The sequence below is a fragment of the Equus asinus genome, chromosome 26, assembly GCF_041296235.1.
Source record: "Equus asinus isolate D_3611 breed Donkey chromosome 26, EquAss-T2T_v2, whole genome shotgun sequence".
Taxonomy (NCBI): domain Eukaryota; kingdom Metazoa; phylum Chordata; class Mammalia; order Perissodactyla; family Equidae; genus Equus; species Equus asinus.
The window spans coordinates 36,787,721-36,812,991 of NC_091815.1; the positions used below are offsets into that span (position 1 = coordinate 36,787,721).

At 38.9% G+C, this 25,271-nt stretch overlaps 1 protein-coding gene across 3 annotated transcripts; it reads right to left on the minus strand.

Annotated features, from left to right (window-relative positions):
* Nucleotides 1-1,685: 1,685 nt before the first annotated feature.
* On the minus strand, nt 1,686-24,998 carry LOC106822659 (zinc finger protein 677-like). Of its 3 annotated transcripts, none has more exons than XM_070499474.1 (4): nt 24,656-24,998; nt 21,880-21,943; nt 15,332-15,458; nt 1,686-8,096 (listed from the first exon to the last, which is right to left on the minus strand). In XM_070499474.1, exons 2-4 carry the CDS (start codon nt 21,892-21,894, stop codon nt 6,184-6,186), a joined length of 2,055 nt encoding a protein of 684 aa, XP_070355575.1. In that variant the 5' UTR covers nt 21,895-21,943; nt 24,656-24,998; the 3' UTR covers nt 1,686-6,183. The 3 variants fall into 3 exon arrangements, with proteins under 3 accessions (XP_070355575.1, XP_014683424.2, XP_044615518.1); XM_014827938.3 differs by having other exon boundaries at nt 15,305-15,458; XM_044759583.2 differs by lacking the exon at nt 15,332-15,458 and having other exon boundaries at nt 24,656-24,705.
* Nucleotides 24,999-25,271: the final 273 nt, after the last annotated feature.

Sequence of the window (25,271 nt, forward strand, 5' to 3'; positions counted from 1 at the left end):
TGCATATTTGTTCACTAGCCTAGAAGCTTGTTGAACCCCCTACAATTGGGATTTTATGAAGGCTTCCTCACATAGGCACGATCAGTTATTAACTCTGTTTCTAGCCCCTCTCTTCTCTGGAGGATAAGGTTAAGGCTCAAAATTCCAAGCTTCTAATCACAGCTTAGCCATTCTGGTGACCAGCCCCATCAAGGAGGCACCCAGGAGCCCACCTGGAGTCGCTTCAATAGAACAAAAGATGCTCCTAGTGCTCTTAGCACTTAGGAAATTACAAGGGTTTCAGAGCTCTGTGCCAGGAGCTGGGGCAGACACACACATATATATTTTCTATTATCTCAGAGTTCTGTAAATGTCAGGTCAATTTCATTCCTTGATAGTATTGTTACAGTATTCTAAGTACTTACTGATTTTTCTGTCTACTTGCTCTATTATTGAGAGAGGAGGCATGGAAATTTCTGACCCTAAGTGTGGATTTATCTTTCACTGCAGTCCTGTCAGTCTTTTTCAGGGGTTTTTAAGTTCTGCTGCTAGGTGCATAGTTTTTTATTGTAATGTCATTTTGATGCATTTGCCCTTTTGTAATTATGAAATAGATTTCATTACCCCTGATCATATTATTTGCTCTTTAATCTACTTTGACCTTAATATAGCCACTGTATTTTGAATAGTTTTTTTCCCATGTTTTTACTTTGTCTCCTTATTTTTTAAAGAACATGTACAAAAGAGACTGTTGTCTGTCTTTAAAAAAATCCAATTGACAATTTTAACTTTTCAATTGAGGTCTTTAAACCATTTCCTTTTAAAGACATTACTTTATGTTAGATTTAAATTATCTTGCTACTGGTTTTATATTGTCTCCTTTATTCTTCCTTTTTCCCTCTTTTCTGTCTTCTTTGGAATACCTGATATTTTCTACGGGTTTATCTCCCTTTTTGGTTTATTAGTGTTAGCTATAACTATTTTTTCAGTGTTTGCTTTAGGGGTTATCCTACACAACTAATCACAGCCTACCTTTAAGTGATTTTATACTCTGTATAGAGCATCAGACCCTTGCACGTGTCTGCTTCCATTTCTCCACTCTGGCTCTTTGTGCTATCATCATAGATTTTATTTTTACATATGCTATAACCCCATACTCAAGTCACAGACAGCATAATGACATTTCAGTCAACAACAGACCACATATGTGATGGCGGCCCCGAAGATTATAAAGGAGCTGAAAAATTCCTCTTGCCTAGTGATGTCATAGTCCTCATAACACAAGGCAATGCTCACGTGTTTGTGGTGATGCTAGTGTAAACAAACCTACTACACTGCCAGTCATATAGAATAATGATACAGAGAAAGAAAATATTTTTGTACAGCTATACGATGTATTAGTGTTTTAAGTGTTTTTACTAAAGAGTTAAAAAGTTTTAAAAATCAAAAAACATAAATTAAAAAGGTTACAGTAAACTAAGGTTAATTACTGAACAAAAAAATTTTTTTATAATGTATAAAAGTGTTCAGTGTTTATAAAATCTACATCAGTGTAATGTCCTAGGCCTTCACATTGACTCACCACTCATTCATTGACTCATCCAGAGCAACTTTCACTCCTACAAGCTCCATTCATGTTAAGTGCCCTATACAGGTGTACCATTTTTTATCTTTTGTATCATATTTTTATTGTATCTTTTCTATGTGAAGATATGTTTAGATACACAAATATTTACCATTGTGTTACAATTGCCTACAGTATTCAGTATATTACTACGCTGTACAGGCTTGCAGCATAAGAGCAGCAGGCTCTACCATGTAGCCCAGGTGTGTAGTAGCCTATACTATCTAGGTTTGTTAAGTACACTCCGTGATGTTTGCACAAAGATACAATTGCCTAACGACACATCTCTCAGAATGTATTCCCAATGTTAAGTGATGCATGACTGTAGGCTATTATTTAAACAATTATATTTTAAAGACATTTTAAACTTACCAATGTAGTTACTGTTTCTGGTGCTCTAAATTCCTGTGTAGATGAGTGTTCTGCAACCTACAGAACATGAGCCACATACACCCCACCATCTTTTTTGTTATGATCTTTAATTGGAATACAGCCACACCCATGTTTAAGTACTGTTGATCCAGTAAAGGTGAAGCAGAGTAGTTGCAACAGCAACAAAATATTTACCATCTGCCCCTTTACATAAAAAGTTTGCCGATTCCTCAGTCTCATTTTCATCATGTATCTGAATTACTATAAAATGTGGGATATAAAGCATACCAAAGGCCTGTTGTGCCATATAGGCTGTGAGTGGAAGTCATGCATTACTCATCTGAATGACCAAATATATATTTCTCATAAATCACAATATCACACCCAGCAATTTCACTTTTACATATATACCCAAGAGAAGCGAAAGCATATATCCCCAAAAACATTTTCCACAGAATCACTTTCCATAATAGCCAAAATGTGGAAAGAACCCAAAGCTCCAGCAAATGATGAGGAGATAAACAAGCTGTGGAATATTACTCAGCAATAAAAAGTTATGAGGCACTAATAAATGTTCCAACATAATAACTCTTGAAAACACTATGCTAACTGAAAGAAGGGAGCAATAAGGCCACATATTGTATAACTTAATTTATATGAAATGTCTAGAATAGCCCCATCCATAGCGAAAGGAGCTTACTGTGTGCTTGTGGCAGGGGGTTGGGGGGCTGGAGTAGGGAATAACTGCTAAAGGGTATGGGTTATTTTGGGGGGGCAGTGATAAAAAATAAAAATACTGTGGTTGGGGAACATTGTAAATACAGTCATGCATTACTTAATGATAGGGATACATTCTAAGACATGTGCCACTAGGCAGTTCCATCCTGTAAACATCATACACTGCACTTACACAAACCTAGATGGTATAGTCTACTGCACACCTAGGCTACATGGTACTAATCTTATGGGACCACCATCGTATGTGTGGTCCGTCATGGACCAAAACATCATCCTGTGGAGCATGACTGTATACTAAATCCCTCCGTTTTGCACACTTAAGTGTGAATTTTGTTGTATGTAACTTATATCTCAATAAAAGAACCATGGTCTAATATCTCCATATTAAATTCAGAAGACAGTTCTACTAACCACAGCCTGCAAGGCACTGGAGAGACAAGTTCCAGTTCCTATTCTATGATGATGGCAATGGTAATGCCAAGAAGGGGAAGAACTGGAGAAACACATTTTAAGGTAAAAACATGTTTCCCAAATCCCGGTGATACACTTACACATTAGCAAGGCATCTCTTGATCCCACATTATGAGACATTCCAACTCTCACTGAACTTAAAACGTGAGGACCCTCTTTCTTTACGCTTATGAAACACACTTTGCATGTCATTGCTCTATGTACATTTTCATGCCACACGAATCTGAAAACAAACCCTTGATTTATGTATCCTCCAGGTTTTGCAGAGAAGTAAAAAGAAATGCAATATAATATATAAACTGGGCTAAAAGGCATTTCAAAAACTAATTATAATAAAAATATGATTAACAAAATGGAACTTTACTATGGTCAAGAAATCAAGGAATATAATGCTTATTACCATAACTTCATAGAGATTTTTATATCCTTTCAAAATGGCTCTTCTGAAAAATTACCAAATCATATTATTGTCTGATAAACACCTCCACACATTTTCATGAAGCAAGTGTAAAAATATCTTAGGCAATTTATCTAAACAGTATTCAGAAACATTTTCAAGACTCCTATTGTTCAATGGGATCTATGTCTGCATCAGGAAAAGCAATGTAGAATGTCATTAGCATGAGGAACATTAGTTTTTGCCAACCAGTAAGAAGTTTCAAGAGTAAAATTTCAGTTTTATATTAAAGAGTCTAATTCCATTTTTGACATCTGACTACTCTCTAAGCCTCACTACACCCTCTTCCTATTCTGCCTACCTGGGCAGGACAAGCTGATAATAAAGCCCGAGTGCCCCTTCCCTTAGCACAAGCTGTAGGTTCACACCACACATGAGTACCATCACCCCAGCCCCGTGGTATCTGCCATAACACAAGTCGGTCACCATTCCCTGCTCTGTCTAGCCATTTTTGGAACATGTGAAGTCTACCCTGCTCTCCTAAGAAAGCCTTACTATGTAAAAAAAACATTCTCAAACACTTTAGTTTATGGAGTCATCAGTCTTGACATCCAAACTAAACTCGAGTGGGGTTCCGTCCTGTTCCAGTAGAGTAAGCCCAAGTGCAAACTAACAAAAAACGTGTTGAAGGGTGAACATATGAAATTTCTAATTTATCTATCACAAAAAAATCCATTGTGTATTTTCATTCTTAAGAAGAAAGTCATGAACACTGATCTTTTCAAATTATTTCCCTAAATACTCCAAGCACAAAAAAGATTGCATTATTCTTATCCTTATTTCTGAATTTTATTTCCTAATATTTTTCATATCTTTACTATGCTTTTATTTTTAATTTTAATTCATGTAAAGGTGTAATCCATGGTTCTTATTTCAGAACAAAAAAAACATGTAGAAATATAATCATATGGTACATATTCATGAAGGGGGAGGCAGGTTTTAGGGAGGGAGAGTCTGAAATTACTACTATAGTTTTATCATCACAGTGACAGAAATAATCTGGGATACAGTATGGAGCGAATAACTCAAATGCAAATTAGGACTATATATTTCCAAAATTGAAAGTTTTTTTAATCTACAGAGGAAAGTAATTGCTATAGATCCCATTCAACCCAGAAAGCCAAATGATGTATCATTAGTGTTCATTATGAAGTGCTCCAATGAAGTGTAATATGCCTCGGTTAATAGAAGGCACACGATTCATTCAAGGTTACCCAAAAAAGTTTACACTTTTACTTATTGAGACATGAGAACTATGATACATTCTAAATAAAATGGTATCAAAATGCACTTTCAGTGGCCAAATTTGCATCCTTCAAAAGCACTTTCTACTATACTATGGCTCTTTTGATTAAACCGTCCTCTGTAACTCTGTTCAGTTTCCAAAAATAAGACTAATTTTCATTCATTTATGATACACAAGAATTAAGTTTAAAAAGAGGAGACCACCATTCCTCCTCCATTCTTTCTACTATATATGCCATCCTTAGTAAACCGTCATTCTATTCACATGGAAATGTCATTTTCAATGTCTTGGCCTTCTCTGTTTCATGATCATCTGGTAGAGCCACACTTTCCTACAATCATCAACAGAGGCCCACTGTCATACCAACAAATCTAGAGAAGGGGCTGTGACCAGAGAAAGCATGATAATTTAGATAACAGTTTTACACATATTCTCTGCCACTCTCCATGCTCTCAAATTTACACCATGTTGTACTTAAAATTAGTGTCCTAGTTTTTCCAGGTTCCATGGATATGAATAAATACCATCTAATGAAGGAGCTCCTTTCATCTTACTGATCCCTTCCCTGAGACCATCATGGTGAGAAATGAAAAGCATGTATGAAAGTATAACATCAACAGGTTTCAAACTTAAGGTTGTAAGTCATCAATAATAATGTAGCCTTTCAAGAAACCTCAAAAAACTGAAAATATTTTATAAACTAAAGGTAATCAGACCTTTCCACAGATGTCCTTGCTCCATGGACACAAGAGTTTTAAATAATTTTAACTTTTAATTGTCTGTGGAATTTAACATCTGAGGTTGGTTAATCTTCAAAAGTAACAGACTCAGTTGTCTCTAGCATGAATTTTCTTATGTGCAGTCCACTGAGAGAATTGGTTAAACAATTCATCACTTTCCTTATGTTGGTAATATTTCCGTCCGAATATTTCTGTCTGAATTCTTAGGTGTATCATGGGGTCATTGCTTAAAGACCTTGATACCTTTGTACGGTTTCCATCTTATATGAATTCCTTCATGACCACAAACTCGTACATTTTTGATAAAGCTGATCATACTCATTACATTTGTAAGGTTTCTCTCTAGTAAGAATTATGTTCCACAAAGCTTAAACTTTGGGTACACCTTACCATATGTTACATTTGTGTGGGTTCTCTCAAAGATGTATAGTCTGATATCAAGTGAGGTGAGAGCCCTGGGTACTGGCTTTCCCACATCCATTACTTTTATATGGTTTCTCTCCAGGATGGAGTCTCTGACGTTGAGTAAGGCTTGAACACTTGCATAAGTTTTGTCTCAATCATTATATTTGTAAGGTTTCCTTCTGCTATGAATTCTCTGATGATCCCCAAAGCTTAACCTCTGAATAAAAGCAGTGCCACATATATTAGGTTTATAATGTTTCTTTTTAGTATGTATTTTCTCATGCCTTGTAAGATTTGCAAATTGAATAAAAGCTTTGCCACACTCATTGCATTTGTAAGGTTTCTCTCCGGTATGGATTTTCTTATGTTGAGTAAGATTTGAACGCTCCGTAAAGGCCTTGCCACATTCATTACATTTGTAAGGTTTCTCTCCGGTATGGATTTTCTTATGTTGAGTAAGATTTGAATGCTCTGTAAAGGCCTTGCCACACTCATTACATTTGTACAGTTTCTCTCCAGTATGCATTCTCTGATGACTTGTAAGGTTTGAATTTTGACTACAAACCTTGCCACATACGTCACATTTATATGGTTTCTCTCCTGTATGGACCCTCTGATGTCTAGTAAGGTTTGAGCACTGATTAAAGGCTTTGCCACACTCACTGCATTTGTAAGGTTTCTCTCCAGTATGGATTTTCTTGTGTTGAGTAAGATTTGAACGTGCTGTAAAGGCTTTGCCACACTCATTACATTTGTAAGGTTTCTCTCCAGTATGAGTTCTCTCATGACACCAAAGGTGTGAATGTTTGATAAAAGCCTTATCACATTTATTACATTTGTAACGTTTTTCTCCGGTATGAATTCTCTGATGTTCCATAAGGCTTGAGCTTTGGAAAAAAGCCTTACCACACACATTACATTTGTGTGGTTTCTCTCCAGGATGTATATTCTGATGTCTAGTGAGGTGTGAGCACTGCTTGAAAGCTTTGCCACACTCAATACATATGTAAGGTTTCTCTCCAGTATGGATTCTCCTATGCTGAGTAAGGCTTGAACGCTCAGCAAAGGCTTTGCTACATGCATCGCATTTGTAAGGTTTCTCACCAGTATGAATTCTCTGATGTTGAATAAGTTTTGAAGACTGGTTAAAAGCTTTGCTACATTCACTGCATTTGTAAGGTTTCTCTCCAGTATGCATTCTCTGATGACTTGCAAGGTTTGAATTTTGACTACACACCTTGCCACATACCTTACATTTATATGGTTTCTCTCCTGTATGCACTCTCTGATGTCTATTAAAGTTTGAGCACTGATTGAAAGCTTTGCCACACTCATTACATTTGTAAGGTCTCTGTCCAGAATGAATTCTTTCATGATTTGTGAGGTTTGAGCTTTTACTAAAAGCCTTCCCACACTCACTACATTTGTAAGACTTTTCTCTAGTGTTTGTTCTTCCATATTGTGCAGGTAACACAGAATATTTTAAAATCTTCCTATATTTATTACAAATGCTTCTGACACTAGGAGGAATTCTTTGAAATGGTGAAACTGAGGAACCATTGTTGATGGACTTCTCAACTTGACTGCATTCATAAATTTTCTCCTCAGTTTGAAAACTCTGCAGTTCAGCCAGGTGTGCCTGCCAACTTAATCCAGTTCTGTTTTCCAAACACTTCATATACTTGTTTCCAGCATCACTTACGTTATTTTTCAGTTTTAACATATTCCTTATAAACGTCTTGTCATGCATGAAATATTGGTATGTATTATTTCTTATAGAAATACTCTGCTTTTGAGGAAAGTTAATCAAGGATTTATTATGTTTTCGATCTACTCTATGAGTAAGATTTTTGTTATGAGTCAAAGGCGCTCCTTTGTAATTTCTCACATCATATCCCCAATCGTTCTTACGCTCACATATGTCTTCCACGATTTCCTCAAGGTCAAAATCCTTAACGCTATGGCTTTCATTTCTTTCCAATGTCACTAGATGGTCTAATTCTCCTTTATTAACGTCCTCACTTGGTGATAATTCTTTTATAAGAAATCCAGCAGAATGGCTTCCTATTAAACAGAGGTGGAAAATAAAGATTTTATATTGAATTACATAATTATACAAAAAATAATACTTACAATGAACATAGTTATAAAGTTTCTGAAGCACAGTCTTCAAACACTATTGTGATATACAGATTTTTAAAATTATTTAATAATTCATCCCATATTAATGTTTTGTCTGAACTTGATCCTAAATTTTCAAAGCACATATTATATACTATATTTTTGGCCATATAACTGGATAATTAAATGATACTCTATAGATAGGGAACTGATCTACGTACTTGCTATTGTATAACTGCAGGAATGAAATTATAATTGAGATTTCAGACTGTCTTCCCTAATCCTTAGTCCTTATAATGTGTGTTTAATAATGTGTGTTGATAGGATGCAAGAAAAAAGACACTAAAAAAATTTGCATATCACAATTATGATTGTGATATAAAGACTTTTGATAGTATTATGTTAATAACATTTTAGTAAACCATGATAATTCTAGCAGGTACATTAATAAGTAACCACTGTTATACAAAATAATAGTCTCTGTAATTCTAAAGAATTCTTCCTAAAGAGCTAAGGAAAGAATTTACATTCCAGAAGGAGCACATAATAGGAAAAATGAAAAATATGTAAAGAATCAGTGATTTTTGGAATATTGGTTTCAGGAAAACACATATTATTAGAAAGTTTAAGAATCAGGGTAGATTGTCTGAAATCTCAATTATGATTTCATGCCTGCAGTTAGATAACAGCCAGTATACAGATCAACTCTGTAACTATGGAACATCACTTAATTATCCAGTTATAAGGTCAAATACATGTATAGTAAATAGTATGTGCTTTCAAAACTTATTATCTAAGGTCAGAGAAAATATTAATATGGAAAAAATTACAATAAGAAAACATACAAGACATAATGCAGGTAAAGGTCAATGTCATAATAAATAAGACAGAAAACTGACATATTTTATTAATGAAAGGTAACTCTTCAGTCCTTACTACATGCCATACAATATTTTAAGCCCCCTAATAGCATTAACTTATTTAAGTATTCTTGAGGTAAATCATTATAATTTTTCACATAAAAAAATGGCCCATGAGGTTTATATATCTATCCCTAGTTCACACAGAAAGCAAATTCAAGAGCCAGGATTTCAGCCTGGGTGTGCAGACTAAGATGGAACGTTCATAAGCTTTAAGCACCAGTGCCATCCAGGCATAGAGATTACAACAGGTCACAACAAACGCCAAGAGCTTAGGAAGAAACGTTTCAAGGGAGCTAAGGACCCGAGTTGCATCACTTACAGTATGACTGTGCCCCCTAGTGCCTGATAACAGCATGAATCATGTACTACACATGTTGACGCAGACAGTGACTAGAGTGTGCTGCTGTCCTGAACAAGCTGTACTGTGTTGGAGTGGGGGTCTTTCCTTCTCAGTGTACGCAGTGTGGGGAGGAGCCAGCCCCGTGGATACTGGGGCGCCTAGGTGCTCAAAATTAGTATCACAGAGGTACCACTATAGTTCTTTCAGATCAATGAAAAATGTAGGGAAAGGCCAGGACTGGGAATTAGAACAGCAAGAGTGAAGGGAAGGGAGTCATGAGCAATATGAGAGCAGTGCCTGTGTGTGCAAATCTAGGGGAATATGACTGTGCTATGGCAGTGAAAATCCTCACCTTGCAAAAAAGACAGGAAGTCATTTAGCAAGAGGCATAATACTGACTCCTTCTGTAGGAACTGTCCTATGGGCATGAGGCAAACAAGGAAGAGATTAAAAAGGGAGACAGTGTGGTGTTATAGGAAGAATGTAGGTTTACCTCTATTCCAGTATTTGCTCTAAAAATGATCAAACTAAATATCCCATGAAATAAGTTTCTAGGCATATACTTAAGAGAGTCATATATGTTTCAGAAGACATGTACAAGATTGTTCTCAGTAAGATCCAAAAGCAAAAAGCTGGAAATGGCCATCAAGAGGAGAATGGATGAATTCACTCTGTACAAACATAGCATAGAAGCAATAAAACTCTCTCAAGGGTCCAGCAAAAGAGTGTGACAGTGGGTTCTGATGATCTCTGACTGGGGGGCACAGAGGTTGTATGGTGGAAACAAAGTTAGCAGAAGGCTTTCCCCAAGGTTTGAACTCTTTGGGGATGCGATTATATTTGGTAAAACATAACTTATGAACTGTATTGTATACTTTTCAAATTAGAAATTTATCAATTTTAACACAGCAAATTTGTTAGTCCAGTGTCCTTGTTTGTTATATAAAAATAAGAATCTTGGGGCCAGGCCAGTGGCACAGCGGTTAAGTTTGCACGTTCCACTTCTCGGCAGCACAGGGTACGCCGGTTTGGATCCCAGGTGCAGACATGGCACGGCTTGGCATCCATGCTGTGGTAGGCATCCCACATATAAAGTAGAGGAAGATGGGCACAGATGTTAGCTCAGGGCCAGTCCTCCTCAGCAAAAAGAGGACGATTGGCAGTAGTTAGCTCAGGGCTAATCTTCCTCAAAAAAAATAAAAAATTAAGAGTCTCTTTTGCTATAATTTTTTAATTATTTGAAATCATATCCTTGGATCTTTTGACATTACAATCCAAGACATATAAAATATATCAGCTGAAACGCCGCTTACTATGTGCATTAGTAGATTTATAGCTATCATTAAGCATCTATAGAAATTAATATTGGTTAAAAGTGAATGATTTCTGATTTCACAAACATCATCAGAAAATAATAGCCTTAAGGGACATTACTAAATGACCTAGAGCACAGAATGGTTGGTATGAAGGGCAGTGTAAGTAGCAGCATTTAAGTGTAGAAACAAATTTTTGGCAGTGCTGTCATAATCCATGGCAGAGGTCTATGTGCAGAGATGTGGTCAGCAACATAAGCAGCCAATAGTAGGTCAACTATCAGGACAGCAATGGGATGTGTGTCAATAAGGACCAGGTGACTTTTTATGGAATTCGTTGAAAAGGAGGACAGGGAACAAAACAGGGTTGATGGGTTAACTGAAATACATAATTCCAAGAACTTAAGAAATTGCCTGGAAACACAAGTGTCAGAAACAGTACTAATAAGGAATCCAAAAAGTGGAAAAAATTGCCTAAGATTTGTATTAAATGAAATGAGATATTTAAGTATTAGGTTAGTACACAAAGATAATGCAGGATGAGTCTTGACACGGAGAATAATTATTAGAATAAACTATTTGTAGCAAAAACAAAAAATTCAGTGAATTTAAGATAAAATTCAAAAGTTATTTTTAGAAAAGTACTAAATATATGGAAGAAGCAAAGTGTCATATAAAAAAAAACATGGGAAATCAATTGAGTGGTATTTCTGTGACTAAGATGGTAATGTAATAAAAAAAAGTCTGTTTTCAAGATATCAAAAATTCTCAGTTTAACAAAAGGAATAGATTTAAGTTAAAAGTGTAAAACCGAGATGCAACTATACATCTAACAGAGAGGCCAAAATCCAGAACACTGACCACACCAAACACTGGCAAGGATGTGGAGAAAGAACTCTCATTCATTGCTGGCGGGAATGCAAAATGGTAGAGCCACATTGGAAGGCAGTTAGCAGTTTCTTCCAAAATTAAACATACTCTTAGAACACAATCTAGTAATCATGCTCCTTGGTATTTATTCAAATGAGATGGAACCTTATGTCCACACAAAAAGGTGCACATGAATGTTTACAGCAACTTTAACCATAAGTGCCAAACCGTGGAAGCAATCAAGATGTCCTTCAGGAGGTGAATGGATAAATAAACTATGGTACATGCAGATAATGGAAATATTACTCAAGACTAAAAAGAAATGAGCTATCAAGCCATGAAAAGAAATGGAGGAAACTTAAATGCACGTTACTAGGTGAAAGAAGATAATCTGAAAAGGCTATATACTATTTGATTCCAAGTATATGACAATTTGGAAAAGGCAAAAATATGGAGACAATAAAGAAACCCATGGTTGCAGGGGTTAGGAGGCGCGGAGAGATGAAGAGGTGGAACAGAGGATTTTTAGGTGAGTGAAATTTCTCTGTATGATGATATTATGGTAGATGTGTCATTAAACATTGGGCCAGCCAATGTACAACACCAAGAGTGAACTCTAAGGTAAAGATGGACTTTGGATGATAATGATGTGTCAGTGTAGGTTCATCAATGGTAACAAATTAACCACACTGGTGGAGGATGTTGATAATGGGCAAGGTCTGCATGTGTCAGGGTAGGAAATACATGGGAAATCTCTGTACCTTCCACTTAATTTTTGTGTGACATTGAAAATGCTTGAGAAAATAGTCTACTAAAAAACAAATGTATGTAAACAGTAGATATGAAGTAATATGAAACAGAAGTAAAAGTAACAACTAAGACTATCTTTTCAAAAAATTCTGGAGGTTACACAGGATTTGGGGAAATACAGAGTCATAAACACTCGAGGAAGAAATTCTGCAAAACATATAAGACAATATTCATTCCATGACCCCACAGCCACAAATTGTAAATATAAAACAAAGAACACATGGATATCATCAAAAATATGAAACCAATAAATAAATAAATAATGTTCTTTATAACAGTGAAATTAGCAAGATGAAAGTGGCTTAAACAAAACAAATTACAGTAGTCTTAAAAAATGTAGGCATTAGGGGCCAGCCCCATGGCCAAGTGGTTGAGTTCGTGCACTCTGCTTCAGCGGCCCAGGGTGTTGCCAGTTGGAATCCTGGGCATGGACATGGCACCACTCATCAAGCCATGCTGAGGTGGCATCCCGCATGCCACAACTGGAAGGACCTACAACTATGAAAGATACACAACTATGTCCTGGGGGGCTTTGAGGAGAAAAAGGAAGAATAAAATCTTAAAAAAAAAATGTAGGCATTGGGGCCGGCCCCATGACCCAGTTCATATGCTCTGCTTTGGTGGCCCAGGGTTAACCAGTTCGGATCCTGGGCACAGACCTACACACTGCTCATCAAGCCATGCTGTGGCTGTATCCCACATAGGAGGACTAGAATGATGCACAACTAGCATATACAACTATGTGCTAGGGCTTTGGGGAGAAGGAAAAAAAAGCAAGAGGAAGATTGGCAACAGATATTAGCTCAGTGCCAATCTTCCTCACACACACACACACACAAAGAAATGTAGCCATTATTCCACGTTATAAACTCCCTGAAAAGGCGTGTCAAAAACATATTTGTTGAGGTGAATAAACAAGAGCACAACAGGGGATAAACAACGTGGCGTAAAGAGTAGTTCAGTCAATGTCTCAGAAATTAGGTTGTGTACTTGGACAGTGTTCTCCTTAGGTTAAGTTCCTACACCTTTTATTGCCGATTCACAGCAGATAATCATATTATCTGATCAACACTGCCTTACAGAGGCACTGTTAAATTCCAGAAAAACCAGAACAACTGGAGGCACTTATCATTAGGCTCTCCTGATACTTTCTATGTCAGTATCCTGGGAGATGCTGACCACTCTTCCCAAAGGGTTCAAGACGCACTTCTTTACGTAGCAGGATAATACTGTAACATATTAATCAGTGTTCTCCAAGAATTTTCTGTTACCCAGTAAAAACTCTCCATAGGAGAATCCACAAGTTGTTTATCACCTAAAGGTGGGTTATCATAGCAGAAAAAGAGGATGAAACGTCACACCCTTAGAATGGTGTATTTCAAAAGCAAGTTTCAGAGGCAAAATCTTAGGAGAATGAGAAATCAAGGAGACCAAGGTCTTTCTATGTTCCCTGACAGGGAGAGCAGGAAGAGATAGAAAAATACAAGATATGGGAGTAAAATAAGAGCGTCAGATTTTGGGGGTTTCTTGAGAACAAGCTGTGGGTTATGCCTACAGGCTATGGGGTGAGCATATACTCCTACACAGCAATGGGGACCCAGGAGAAGATCTCAATTTCTAGTCTTTATATTACTTTCCAGTAACAAACTCAACCAATCTCAGATCTTAAAATCCCTTTAACAATCTCAAATCCCATTCCTCTTCCCACACATGTGGATAAAAGAGAATGGAAGAGATGGCTGAGGGGCCTGAATAGGCAGACAGGGCTTGACACAGGCCCAGGGAGTTTCATGGAAACCCAGATACAATGGAAGAGCAGCTATTTTGCTTGTCTATCTCCCGAGAAGTCCTCCCAAGGACACGAAATGCGAATGGAAACTGAAGAGGTCCTGGGGTCAGGACTACAGAGGCCTCAGCTCTGATCTATACGGACTGAGAACCCAGAGAGATCAGGGGGAAGAGGGCTCCTTAGAGACAGCCATCTCGGTCCCTCTCAAACCAAGGGATCAATGTGGTCAGAGGGCCCAGATATCAGAGTGGCGTATGTCATGATAAATCCTTTGCCTGCCTCAGCATGAGATGGAGCATCATGGTAGAATGTCATTTTAAACTTTTACATGTTTGAATAACAGAGTGGTAAGTGCGTGTGTGTGGCTGGCAAGGGAGAGATTTCGTTTGAGAGTTTACAAGAAATAAACTGTAATTTTCTCACAGATCTTTCCCAGTTGAGAGTTTCCCAAACAATATTTAACAGAGCAGCTTACTCTGTGCCCATCTGAGCTCTTACTTGTGCTCACATCTCTGTACATTCCCATATGCCTGCATTTTTTCCTATTTCACTTCACTCTCCTTAGTCCAGGGCTGTTTCCCTTGCTCCAAAATGGAGACAATATTCTGCTCAAGAGGGATTTCAACTTACAAGGAAAAACAGAACAGGATATGCTATGCTTTTCCAGAACACATTCCCAGCTCTTTTTCAGCTGAGAGGACGTTATAGATGGGTCTAGAAAAGTATTTCAAAAATCAGTCAGCTGACTGCCTCCTTCTGAATGCTATGGGGTTATTTTAAGTATACAGGTATCCAGCTCTCTCCCAAGAACTACTGAATCAAAAGCACAAAGGTAAAACCACAGAATCAGATATTTTTAAAAATTTGCTATAAGATTTTCTGACTACTACTGTTTTACACCAGCACTAATCAAGCATGAAATGGGCAGAAGTTCCAAAGAAAGGGCTAGTTAAGAGTCCATACGCCACATTATGAAGCCTTTCCTTTCTGAGTCAAAACAGCTTCAATCACTCTCTTAAGAACAGGGATCTGAAACTCAGACAAGCAAGTCAGGGGCTCCGAGGAGACTCACAAGGGAAAACGCAAGGATATACAATAGTAGATACCAATTTCGGGAGGGAAGTTCTCCTCACCCAGGGAGAGCAGGTTCCTGCAGTTCTCCAGCATCACGTCCCTGTACAAGGCCCTCTGAGCGGGGTCCAGGCTTTCCCACTCCTCCTGAGAGAACTCTACGGCCACGTCCTTGAATGTCAACTGTCCCTGAAAGGAAGGCACGTTTCACCACGTGAACAGGGAGAGGGCTCTTATTGTGACACAAAATGAGAGAAGCAGAGATGTGCAAGGACTGACTTGGCTGCAGCGAGTGCTCTCACGGATCCATGTAAGAGAATTTTGAGCATGTTTATTATTTTTAACTGAGGTGAAATTCACATAACATAAAGTCAGCCATTTTAAGGTACAATTCAGTGGCATTTAGTACATTCACAATGTTGTACGAACATCACCTGTATCTAGTTCAAAAACATCTTTATCATCCCAAAGGAAATCCATTACCCATTAAGCAGTTGCTTCCCATTCCCCTCTCGCCAGTCTCTGGTAATCACTAATGTGCTTTCTGTCTCGATGGATTTACCTATTCTGGATATTTTCATATCAATGGAATGGTACGAAATGTCTGACCTTTTGTGTCTGGCTACTTTCACTTAGAATAATGTTTTGGAGTCGTCCATGGTGTAGTACGTATCGGTATTACATTCTTTTTTAGGGCAAAATAATACTGCATTTCATGATTATGCCACATTATATTTATTCACGCATCCATTGACGGACATCTGGGTTATTTCCACCTTTTGGCTAATGTTAATAGTGCTATGAACTTTAATGTACAAGTATGTGTTTGAATACCTGTTTTCAATTATTTCGGGTATTACAGGGGAGTGGAATTACTGGGTCACATGCTTTAATTTTTTAAGGATCTGCACATTGTATGCCACAGTAGTGACACCATTTTCCAGCAATGAACCAGGATTCTAATTTCTCCACATCTTTACCAACACTTGCTATTTTCTGCTGTAGTATATTCATCCTAGTGAGTGTAAATGATACCTCATTGTGGTTTCGATTTTGCATTTTCCTGATGACTTATTTCAGTGAATATCTTTTCCTGTGCTTGTTGGTCATTGTATATCTTCTTTGGAGAAATGTCTATTAAAGTTCTTTGACCATTTTTTAATTGGGTTCTTTGAATTTTGGTTGTTGACTTGTAGGAGTTCTTCACATATTCTGGATACTAGACACTGACCAGATATGTGATTTTCAAATATTTTCTCCCATATGGTAGATTATGTTCTCATTTAGGTGACGGTGTCCTTGAATGCACCAACATTTTTTTTTTTATTTTTACTTTTTTGAGGAAGATTAGCCCTGAGCTAACAACTGTGCCCATCTTCCTCTACTTTACATGTGAGACACCTGCCACAGCATGGCTTGATGAGCACTGCTAGGTCCATACCCAGGATGTGAACCGGCTAACCCTAGGTTGCCAAAGCAGTGTGTGTGAACTTAACCACTGCGCCACCAGGCCAGCCCCTGCACCAACATTTTTTTATTTTGATGGAGACTATTTTATCTGTTTTGTCTTTCTCTCTTTGCTTTTGGTGTCATATCTAAAAATCCAGCACCAAACCCAAGGTCACTAAGATTTACCCCTATGTTTCCATCTAAGAGTTTTACAGTTTTAGCTCTTATATTTAGTCTTTGATTCCTTTTGAATTGATTTACTTACATGGTGAAAGGCAGAGGTTCAACTTCATTCTCTTTCATGTGGATATGCAGTTCTCCCAGCACCATTTAAGAAACTATTCTTTTTCCACTGAGTATTTTTGGCACCTTTGTAAAAAAGGAATTGACTATAGATGTATGGGTTTACTTGTGGAATCTCAGTTCTATCACCCTGATGTATATTTTTATCCTCATGCTAGAACTACAATTTGATTACTCTAGGTTTGTAGTAAGATATGATGTCAAGAACTGTAAATCCTCCAGCTGTGTCCTTTTTCATGTTTATTCTGATCTTTTGGGGTCCTTATCAATTTAATATGAATTTCAGGAGCAGGTTTCCCATTTGTGCAAAAAAGGGTGTTGAGATTTTGCTGGGGATTACATTGAACTTTTATATCACTTAGGGGAGTACTGCCATCTTAACAATACCACATCTTCCAATTCATGAATGTTGGACATCCTGACATTTATTAAAGTTTTCTTAAATTTTGTTCAGCACTACCTTCTGATTTACAGTGTATAAATCTTCCATTGCTTTGGTTACATGTATTCCTATTCTTTGTGATGCTATTGTAAATGGAATTGTTTACTTAGTTTCAATTTGTTGATTGCCACTGTACAGAAATTCAACTGAATTTTGAGTGTCGATATTGTATTCTACAACTTCAGTGAACTTGCTTATTATCCCTAAAGTTTTTTTTGAAGATTCTTTATGTACTTCTAAATATGAGATTATGTATACTGTGAATAGAGATAGTTTGATTTATTTTCCAATTCTGATGCTTTTTATTTCTAGTTCTTGTCTATTTCCTCTGGCTAGAACTTCCAGTACAATTTTCAAATGTAGTGGCAAAAGTGGACACTCTTGCCTTATTCATATCAGGGGAAAGATTGCTGTCTGTCACCAATGAGAATGATGTTAGCTGTTGGATTTTAATAAATATCCTTTTTCACAGTGAGACCGTTCTCTTTCATTCCTTTTTGAATGCTCTCTGTTTATTCTGGGATGGATGCTCTGTATACGTCTGTTAGGTCCAGTGGATTTACAGTGTTGCTCAGTCCTTTATTTCCTTACTGATCTTCTGTCTGGTTATTCTATCTATTATTGAAAGGGGACTACTGAGGTCTCTAAATATTACAGCAGAACTGTCTACCTATCTTCAATTTTTGCTTCAAAAAATGCGGGGCTTTCTCATTATATGTATATGGTTCATAGTTTTATCTTCTGATGGGTTGACCCTTTTATTGATATACAACCTTCTTTAACATTTCTGTTAACAATTTTATGACAAGTCTATGCAGTCTTATATTTGTGTAGCTACCCAGCTAGGTCTGCTTGCTATCTGCATGGAATATCTTTTTCTATCCTTTTACTTTCGATCTATTTCTATATCTAAAATGAGCCTTTCGTAGACAGATACAACGGAATCATGTTTTTTTAAAAATTAATTCTTCCAATCTTTGCCTTTGAATGAAGAGTTTATTTGCATCGAAAGTAATGACTGATAAAGGAGGAATTACCACCGCCACTTAGCTATTGTTTTCTATGTCTAATGTCTTCTTTGTTTTCTAATTCCTCCCTAACTTCCTTCTTTGTGTGTGTATGTCAGGGTGTGCCTACCACTTTGATTCCCTTCATATTTACTATTCTGTACAGTTTTTAGTTATTTTCTTGGTAGCTACCTGGGGGATTGCAGTTTAGAGGCACACCTCATTTTATTGTGCCCCACTTTATTGTACTTTGCAGATACTGTGCTGTTTACCAGACTCTCCATCAGCAAAAAAAATTACAACTCGCTGAAGGCTCAGACGTCATTTAGCATTTTTTAGCAATAAAGGATTTTTAAATTATGGTATGTACATTGTTTTTTTAGACATAATGCTACTGCACACTTAAGAGACTACAGTTTAGCATAAACAGCTGTTATATGCACTGGGAAACCAAAAACTTTGTGTGATTCCCTTTATTGCAATATTCACTTTATTACCATGGTCTGGAACTGAACCTCCAGTATCTCTGAGGGATGCCTGCACATATGAAACTAATAATACTTGAGTTTCAGTTGATATTTAGTTTTAATACAAGAATAGCTCCTATAATGTCTCCCTTATACTGTTGTCAAAAATTACTTCTTTATACATTTTGCACTCATAAGAGATTTATAATTATTGCACTACACATTTACCTTTTAAGCCATATAAGAAAAAAAGAGTTGAAAACCAAAAAATACAATACTGGCTTTTATATTTACCTATGCAGTTACCTTTACCAGTGTCCTTTATTTGTTCCTACGGTTTTGAGTTACTGTTCGTGTCTTTTCCTTTCAGCCTAAAGAACTCCATTTAGTATTTCATGTAGGATAAGCAGCAGCATAAACTCCTTCAGCTTTTGTTTCTCTAGGAGTCTCTTAATTTCACTCTCAACTTTTTTTTTTTAAAGATTTTTTTTTATTATTTCCTTTTTCTCCCCAAAGCCCCCCGGTACATAGTTGTATATTCTTGGTTGTGGGTCCTTTTGGTTGTGGGTCCTTCTAGTTGTGGCATGTGGGACGCTGCCTCAGCATGGTTTGATGAGCAGTGCCATGTCCGCACCCAGGATTCGAACCAACGAAACACTGGGCCGCCTGCAGCAAAGCACGTGAACTTAACCACTCGGCCACCGGGCCAGCCCCTCACTCTCAATTTTTAAGCTCGGTTTTCCTGATATTGAATTCCTGGTAGATTTTTATCTTTCCAACTTTAAATGTCATCTCACTGCCTCCATAGCTTCTGATGAGAAATAGGCTGTGAATCTCATTGAGGAGCTCTGTACATGAGAAGTTATTTCTCTCTTGCTACTATCCACATTCTCTTCCTGTCTTTTAACAGTTGATTATGTGTCTTGCCAAGGGTGTCCATGCATTTATCATCAGTTGTTGTTTCTTGGGTGTGTAAATTCATATTTTTTTTTAAAGATTTTTTATTTTTTTCCTTTTTCTCCCCAAAGCCCCCCAGTACATAGTTGTATATTCTTGGTTGTGGGTCCTTCTAGTTGTGGCATGTGGGACGCTGCCTCAGCGTGGTTTGACGAGCAGTGCCATGTCCGCGCCCAGGATTCGAACCAACGAAACACTGGGCCGCCTGCAGCGGAGCGCATGAACCCAAACCACTCAGCCAAGGGGCCAGCCCCTGTAAATTCATATTTTTAAAATAAATTTGGGAGGTCTTCAGCTCTTATTTCTTCAAATATTCTTTGTGCCCTTTCCTGTTTCTCCTTTCCTTCTCAGACTCCTATTATGTGTACGTTAGCATGCTTGATAGTGTCCCAAATGTTTCTAAGTCTCTGTTGACTTTTCTTTTTTCCCCTTTCTTCTGCTCAGACTGGATAATTCCAGTTAACCTATGTTTAAGCTCACTGATTCTTTATTCTGATTATCAATCTGTTGTTGACATCTTTCAGTGAACTTTCAGTTTCAGTCATTGTATCTTTCAGCTCCAGAATTTCTATTTCATCGCTCTTCTATAATTTCTCTTTATTGATATTTTCTCTTTGTTGAAACATTGTTCTCCTACTTTCCCTTAGTTCTCTGAGCATGATTAAAACAGTTGATTTAAAATCTTTCTTTAGTAAGTGTAACGTCTGTGCTTCCTCAGGAACCCCATCATTAACCTAGCCAATCATGGTCATATTGCCCAACTGGAGAAATCTTCAGATATCGGTAGTTAAGTTGGCCTGCTCACAAGCAGCCACTGTGGCATCCTTTACAAGACTGAAAAACCATAAATTACACGTGTCTTCATTAACAGAATGCTCCAATGAAGATCGAAAACAGCACGTTATCCTTATGTTTACTAACATGAAAACAACTCCAAAACATATGGTATCTCAATACTGAAATTTGCGGAATAAAAATCTGCACAAAATATTTACCAAAGGATATTTTCTAAAATCACATTATGATATGTAAATGCATTTTTATAAGACTAGCACTAAGGAAAACGAGCACTCTGTTCCTGACAGAGACAGTAAGTCATAGTGGAACACGTGACAGGGAAGGGGCTATTTGACTGGTTTCTACACTGTATCACTGCGTTGAGCTGAACCACAAAAACATACACAAGATATTTAATGCAAAAAAGCGTAACATTTAAAACAATTAGTGGAATCAGATTTAGGCTCCAGTCTCTCTGATGACAGGAAGTTCTGCTCCTATGTCTTGGCTAAATTATAACCATTTTTATCTAAAAAACCTACTGCAGGAAGTCCCTAAATGAACACTAGGGTCTTTGTGACATGGACGTGCTGTGAATAATTTAAAGAATGCTTACTATTAGCTACATTTTAAAATTAATTATGTAATAAAACACCCTCTCTATTCCTTATTTCTATTTCTGAACTTCACATTCTATTCCAAAGTATTAATATTTTGGAGTCAGGAACACACCGATTCACCTGTTTATCTTCAAATGCATTTATAACATCAGACAAAGCACGTTTCCCCCATCAGTCTTCTTTTCCAGAGTTTCCTAGGTATTTATGCACATTAATACATCACTTTCATAAGTGGTCTCTTTAATCCTGGTTTACACAGAACTCAAAGGGCATCCAGATGGAGCCCTACAGAATCCTTAGTGCCCAACCTCACTGACACCACAGAGCCCACTCCCCATCTCTAATCCATGCTGAGTATACCACCCTTCACAGGATGATCACCTAAAAGAAGCCTCTTTCCACGTTCCATGTCACTGGGTCACAATGAGATGGAATCTGCATGGAGCTGAGAGGAGATTGAGGGAAGGGCCTGCACGTGAGTCAACATTTTAGGCAAGACACTTCAGAGACAGAGAAAATCAACAAGTGTAAGACATGGCATTTTAGGAAGGACAAAACAGAAAAATCAACTAAGATTATGACTTTTACCTGGCAAAGAGCCATTCCTTCCTCTGTCTGTCTTCTTCCTCTGGGATTTTCAGCTTAGGTTATTCTGTTTGACAAAAACATGTTGTTCAATGCTTAGAATCAACACACTCCTACTTCCTCTGCCACAAGTATACACATAGGGAGAACCTTAATATAGGGGAAAGATGACACTCTGCTGCCCACTGCAACCAACGGATGCAAGGAAATAAACTCCATACAGAGACCAATAAGTTAGTTTTTCACCCATTTCTTCAGAAAGCCCTCCCCTCCTGCTGAAACCCACACACTCTGCTGCAGCTGCATTGTCCTTAGTCCGCTTGGCACTCAGCCAAAGGAAACTGCCTCATCCAACTTTTTTTAGCTCCTCCCTCGACAGCCAGCATCCAGTGCCTGGTAGATGCAGGATATAGCAGCCTCTCCCTTCAGTCACTTTGGACCAACTCTGACAGCTCACCAACCTCCAGGGTTTCCTGAAGTAACTACTCTGAGGAGTTTAGACTTTTGTGATGAGGGTGATGGGAAACCCTAAGAGGTTTTAATACTACGAGATGATACCATCAAACTTAAGATTTATAGATGATACAGAAAGAAAGAGAAGCTGAAGGAGAGGCATACCTCTGCTCCTGCCTCTTTCTTAATGGTTTTCATTCTTTTTGGAGGATTGGGACACATTCCAAATTCTAACTCTACCTGGGCACCCTCCCCCAGAAAACTATCAAATGCAGACAACATGCCCACTTTTGAACATCATGTCAGGGGTACCATTTGCTCAGACCCAGAATTCCTGGTCTGCTCTATCATCTCCATGTTACAGGTGGGTGCACCGAGGCTCAGAGGGGGAGTAAGTTTACGAAGGTACCCTGAAGAGGGCTGAGTTCACTGAGCAGAACTAGGTGTAAGTGGTGGCCTGCAGACGGCACCTGGATAGGGTACTAAGAGTTTGTTCTAATTCCAGATTACCTTTCATATTCTTGAGCAAGAGAAGCTTCTCTTTCATTGGTTTAATAAAACCCTAGCACTTAATTCCTCTTTTCCAGAAAAATATAAAAAAATATGAAATTACAAACAGTTACTAGGCCTGGAAAACATGAACAAGGGTCACCTGGAGATGGGCTCTAAGCAATCACTTCATATGGAACAGATGGGATCTCCTGGCATACAGTTCTACATCCACCCAGCCCACCTTCAGCCTCTGCACAGAAAGCACACAGGGGACTTGAGGGAACATCTACTTGGTTGGAGACATCAGCTCAGAGGTCACTAATTTAACAGATCACTTTAGGGAAGAAAGAAGCTCTTGACTATTAAACTGGGTGAGTAGGTTTTGAGTGTTAAAAGATTATCAACGTCCTTACCAGATGCCTAGTGAATACTGTGAAGTTCTTTACAGACATCAAAGAAGAGTTCCAACATACAACAGAGTAGAAAGCATATAAATCTCAGACTCTGAACAATAAAATTAAGAGGGAGGGGCCAGCCCCATGGCCGAGTGGTTAAGTTCCCAAGCTCTGCTTCAGCAGCCCAGGGTTTCGCCAATTCAGATCCTGGGCACTGATATGGCACTGCTCATCAGGTCACACTGAGGCAGTGTCCCACACAGCACAACCAGAGGCACTCACAACTAGAATCTACAACTATGTACTGGGGGGCTTTGGGGAGAAGAATTAAAAAAAAACGAAGAAGATTGGCAACAGTTGTTAGCTCAGGTGCCAATATTTAAAAAAAAAAGGGAAAATAATTTGGAAACTAAAATAGTCCATTAGATTCTGAGATTAAACTTAAAACAAGGTTAAGGATACTTCATACTTAGAAAAGAATGACATGAGCCACAGGTGACAGTCCTCCCCCATTTCTTGACAGGGAAGAGGGTGACCTGGAATTGACTGAGCTAAGTCTCTGCCCTCAGGGTGCACAGGGGCTGCAAATGGAATCCTCTTCTGGTGCAATAAGTACAAAATGCAAATATCTCATAATACCTGCTTTTGTAACTCTCACTCACTTCTGCATAATTTAACCAGTTCAACAAATCTGAAATTAATTAGGTTACACAGCCACAAATCAGTACTACTTGACAACCTAATATCCCATATCCAATCAACTCAATACTCCCTGGGTTTGGGTCCCCCACTTTCTCCACCACTGTGTGTTTTGTTCTCTGTATTTGTCTCTGTCCTGGTTCTCTTCTCTCCTTTGCCCATTTCCGTGTTTCTCCCTGTTTCTCCGCATCCTCTTGTTTCCCTCTCTCTCTGTTCCTCCTCCTCCTACAGTGTTGGGACCACTCTGTTGGAACCTCTATTTCAACACCTGCTGTTCTTTCTCCCTAAACTTTCTGGTGACCCTCTAACCCCATATATTTCCGCCTCTTTCTCTCCATCCTTGTCCCCCTCTGCTCTCCCTGGAAGGGACGAAGGGCACGCATCCACCTCCTGAGCGAGGCCTTTACCACGCGGTTGGGGGCGTCGGGCGTCAGAGAAAGAGTTTGAGCAGCAAAACGACGCGGCAGCCGGTCGCTGTCTCCGTGGACCGAAGGCAGAAAGGTCGGGCGGCACCTGCCTCGGAGCGATTTTAACCGGAAACGGACGCGACTCGCGGAGCCACAGGACTCGGGGCGTCTTACGGCGACGCCGCAAAAGGCGAGAGGGACGAACTCACGGCGACAGGGACGAGCGGGTTCAGAGATTCAAACGTACGGGGCTACCCCCCGAGCCCGGGTTGGAGGATGGGGGCCTGAGGACTGACAAGCACAGGTACGAACCAGAAAAACGGACTCACTCACCATAGGGCCCATTGTTCCGCGCAATCCGCTTCCGGGTCTGCAGAAGACTGCACATGCGCGCGGGCGTCGGGGCGGGGCCTGGGGGCGCGGGGTCTTGCTCTCCTCGCGCTCAGGTTTCCGGAGGCGCTTGTCCTTCCCTGAGGGTGTAGGGGTCGCTCTTTAAGTTCCTTTGAATCTGGTGTCCTTTGCAGCCGGGGTAGGTCCAAAGTTAGACAGTCGTAAGCCGTTTATCCTGGAAGCGGAGATATTTCCTCTTACCAAATTGAAAACGGTTTCCGTGAGCGCCTTTTGACGAGCGGAGAGAGACGCGTGTCCTATGAGTGCGGCTCTGAAGAGGGGACCCGGGGCGGGGGCGGGGTCCGGAAGGTCGGAGACGCCAGACAGTAACAGCTGCTGCTTTTGGCAAAATTCGGAGTTGTCTGTGTAGGTGACAGAAACTAGAATGTGACATGAAATGCAAAACTGAGCCTGTGCGGAATGTGCAATTTTATACTAACCCCCCAGAACGGAATTTCTCTTTCTGTTCCCTTTGCACGTGGGAGGCAGAGACACAGCCCTGCGCTGGGTTCCAGGGACTGTATGGGGCCAGGCCCTGGGCTGTGGGGGCAGAGCGCTG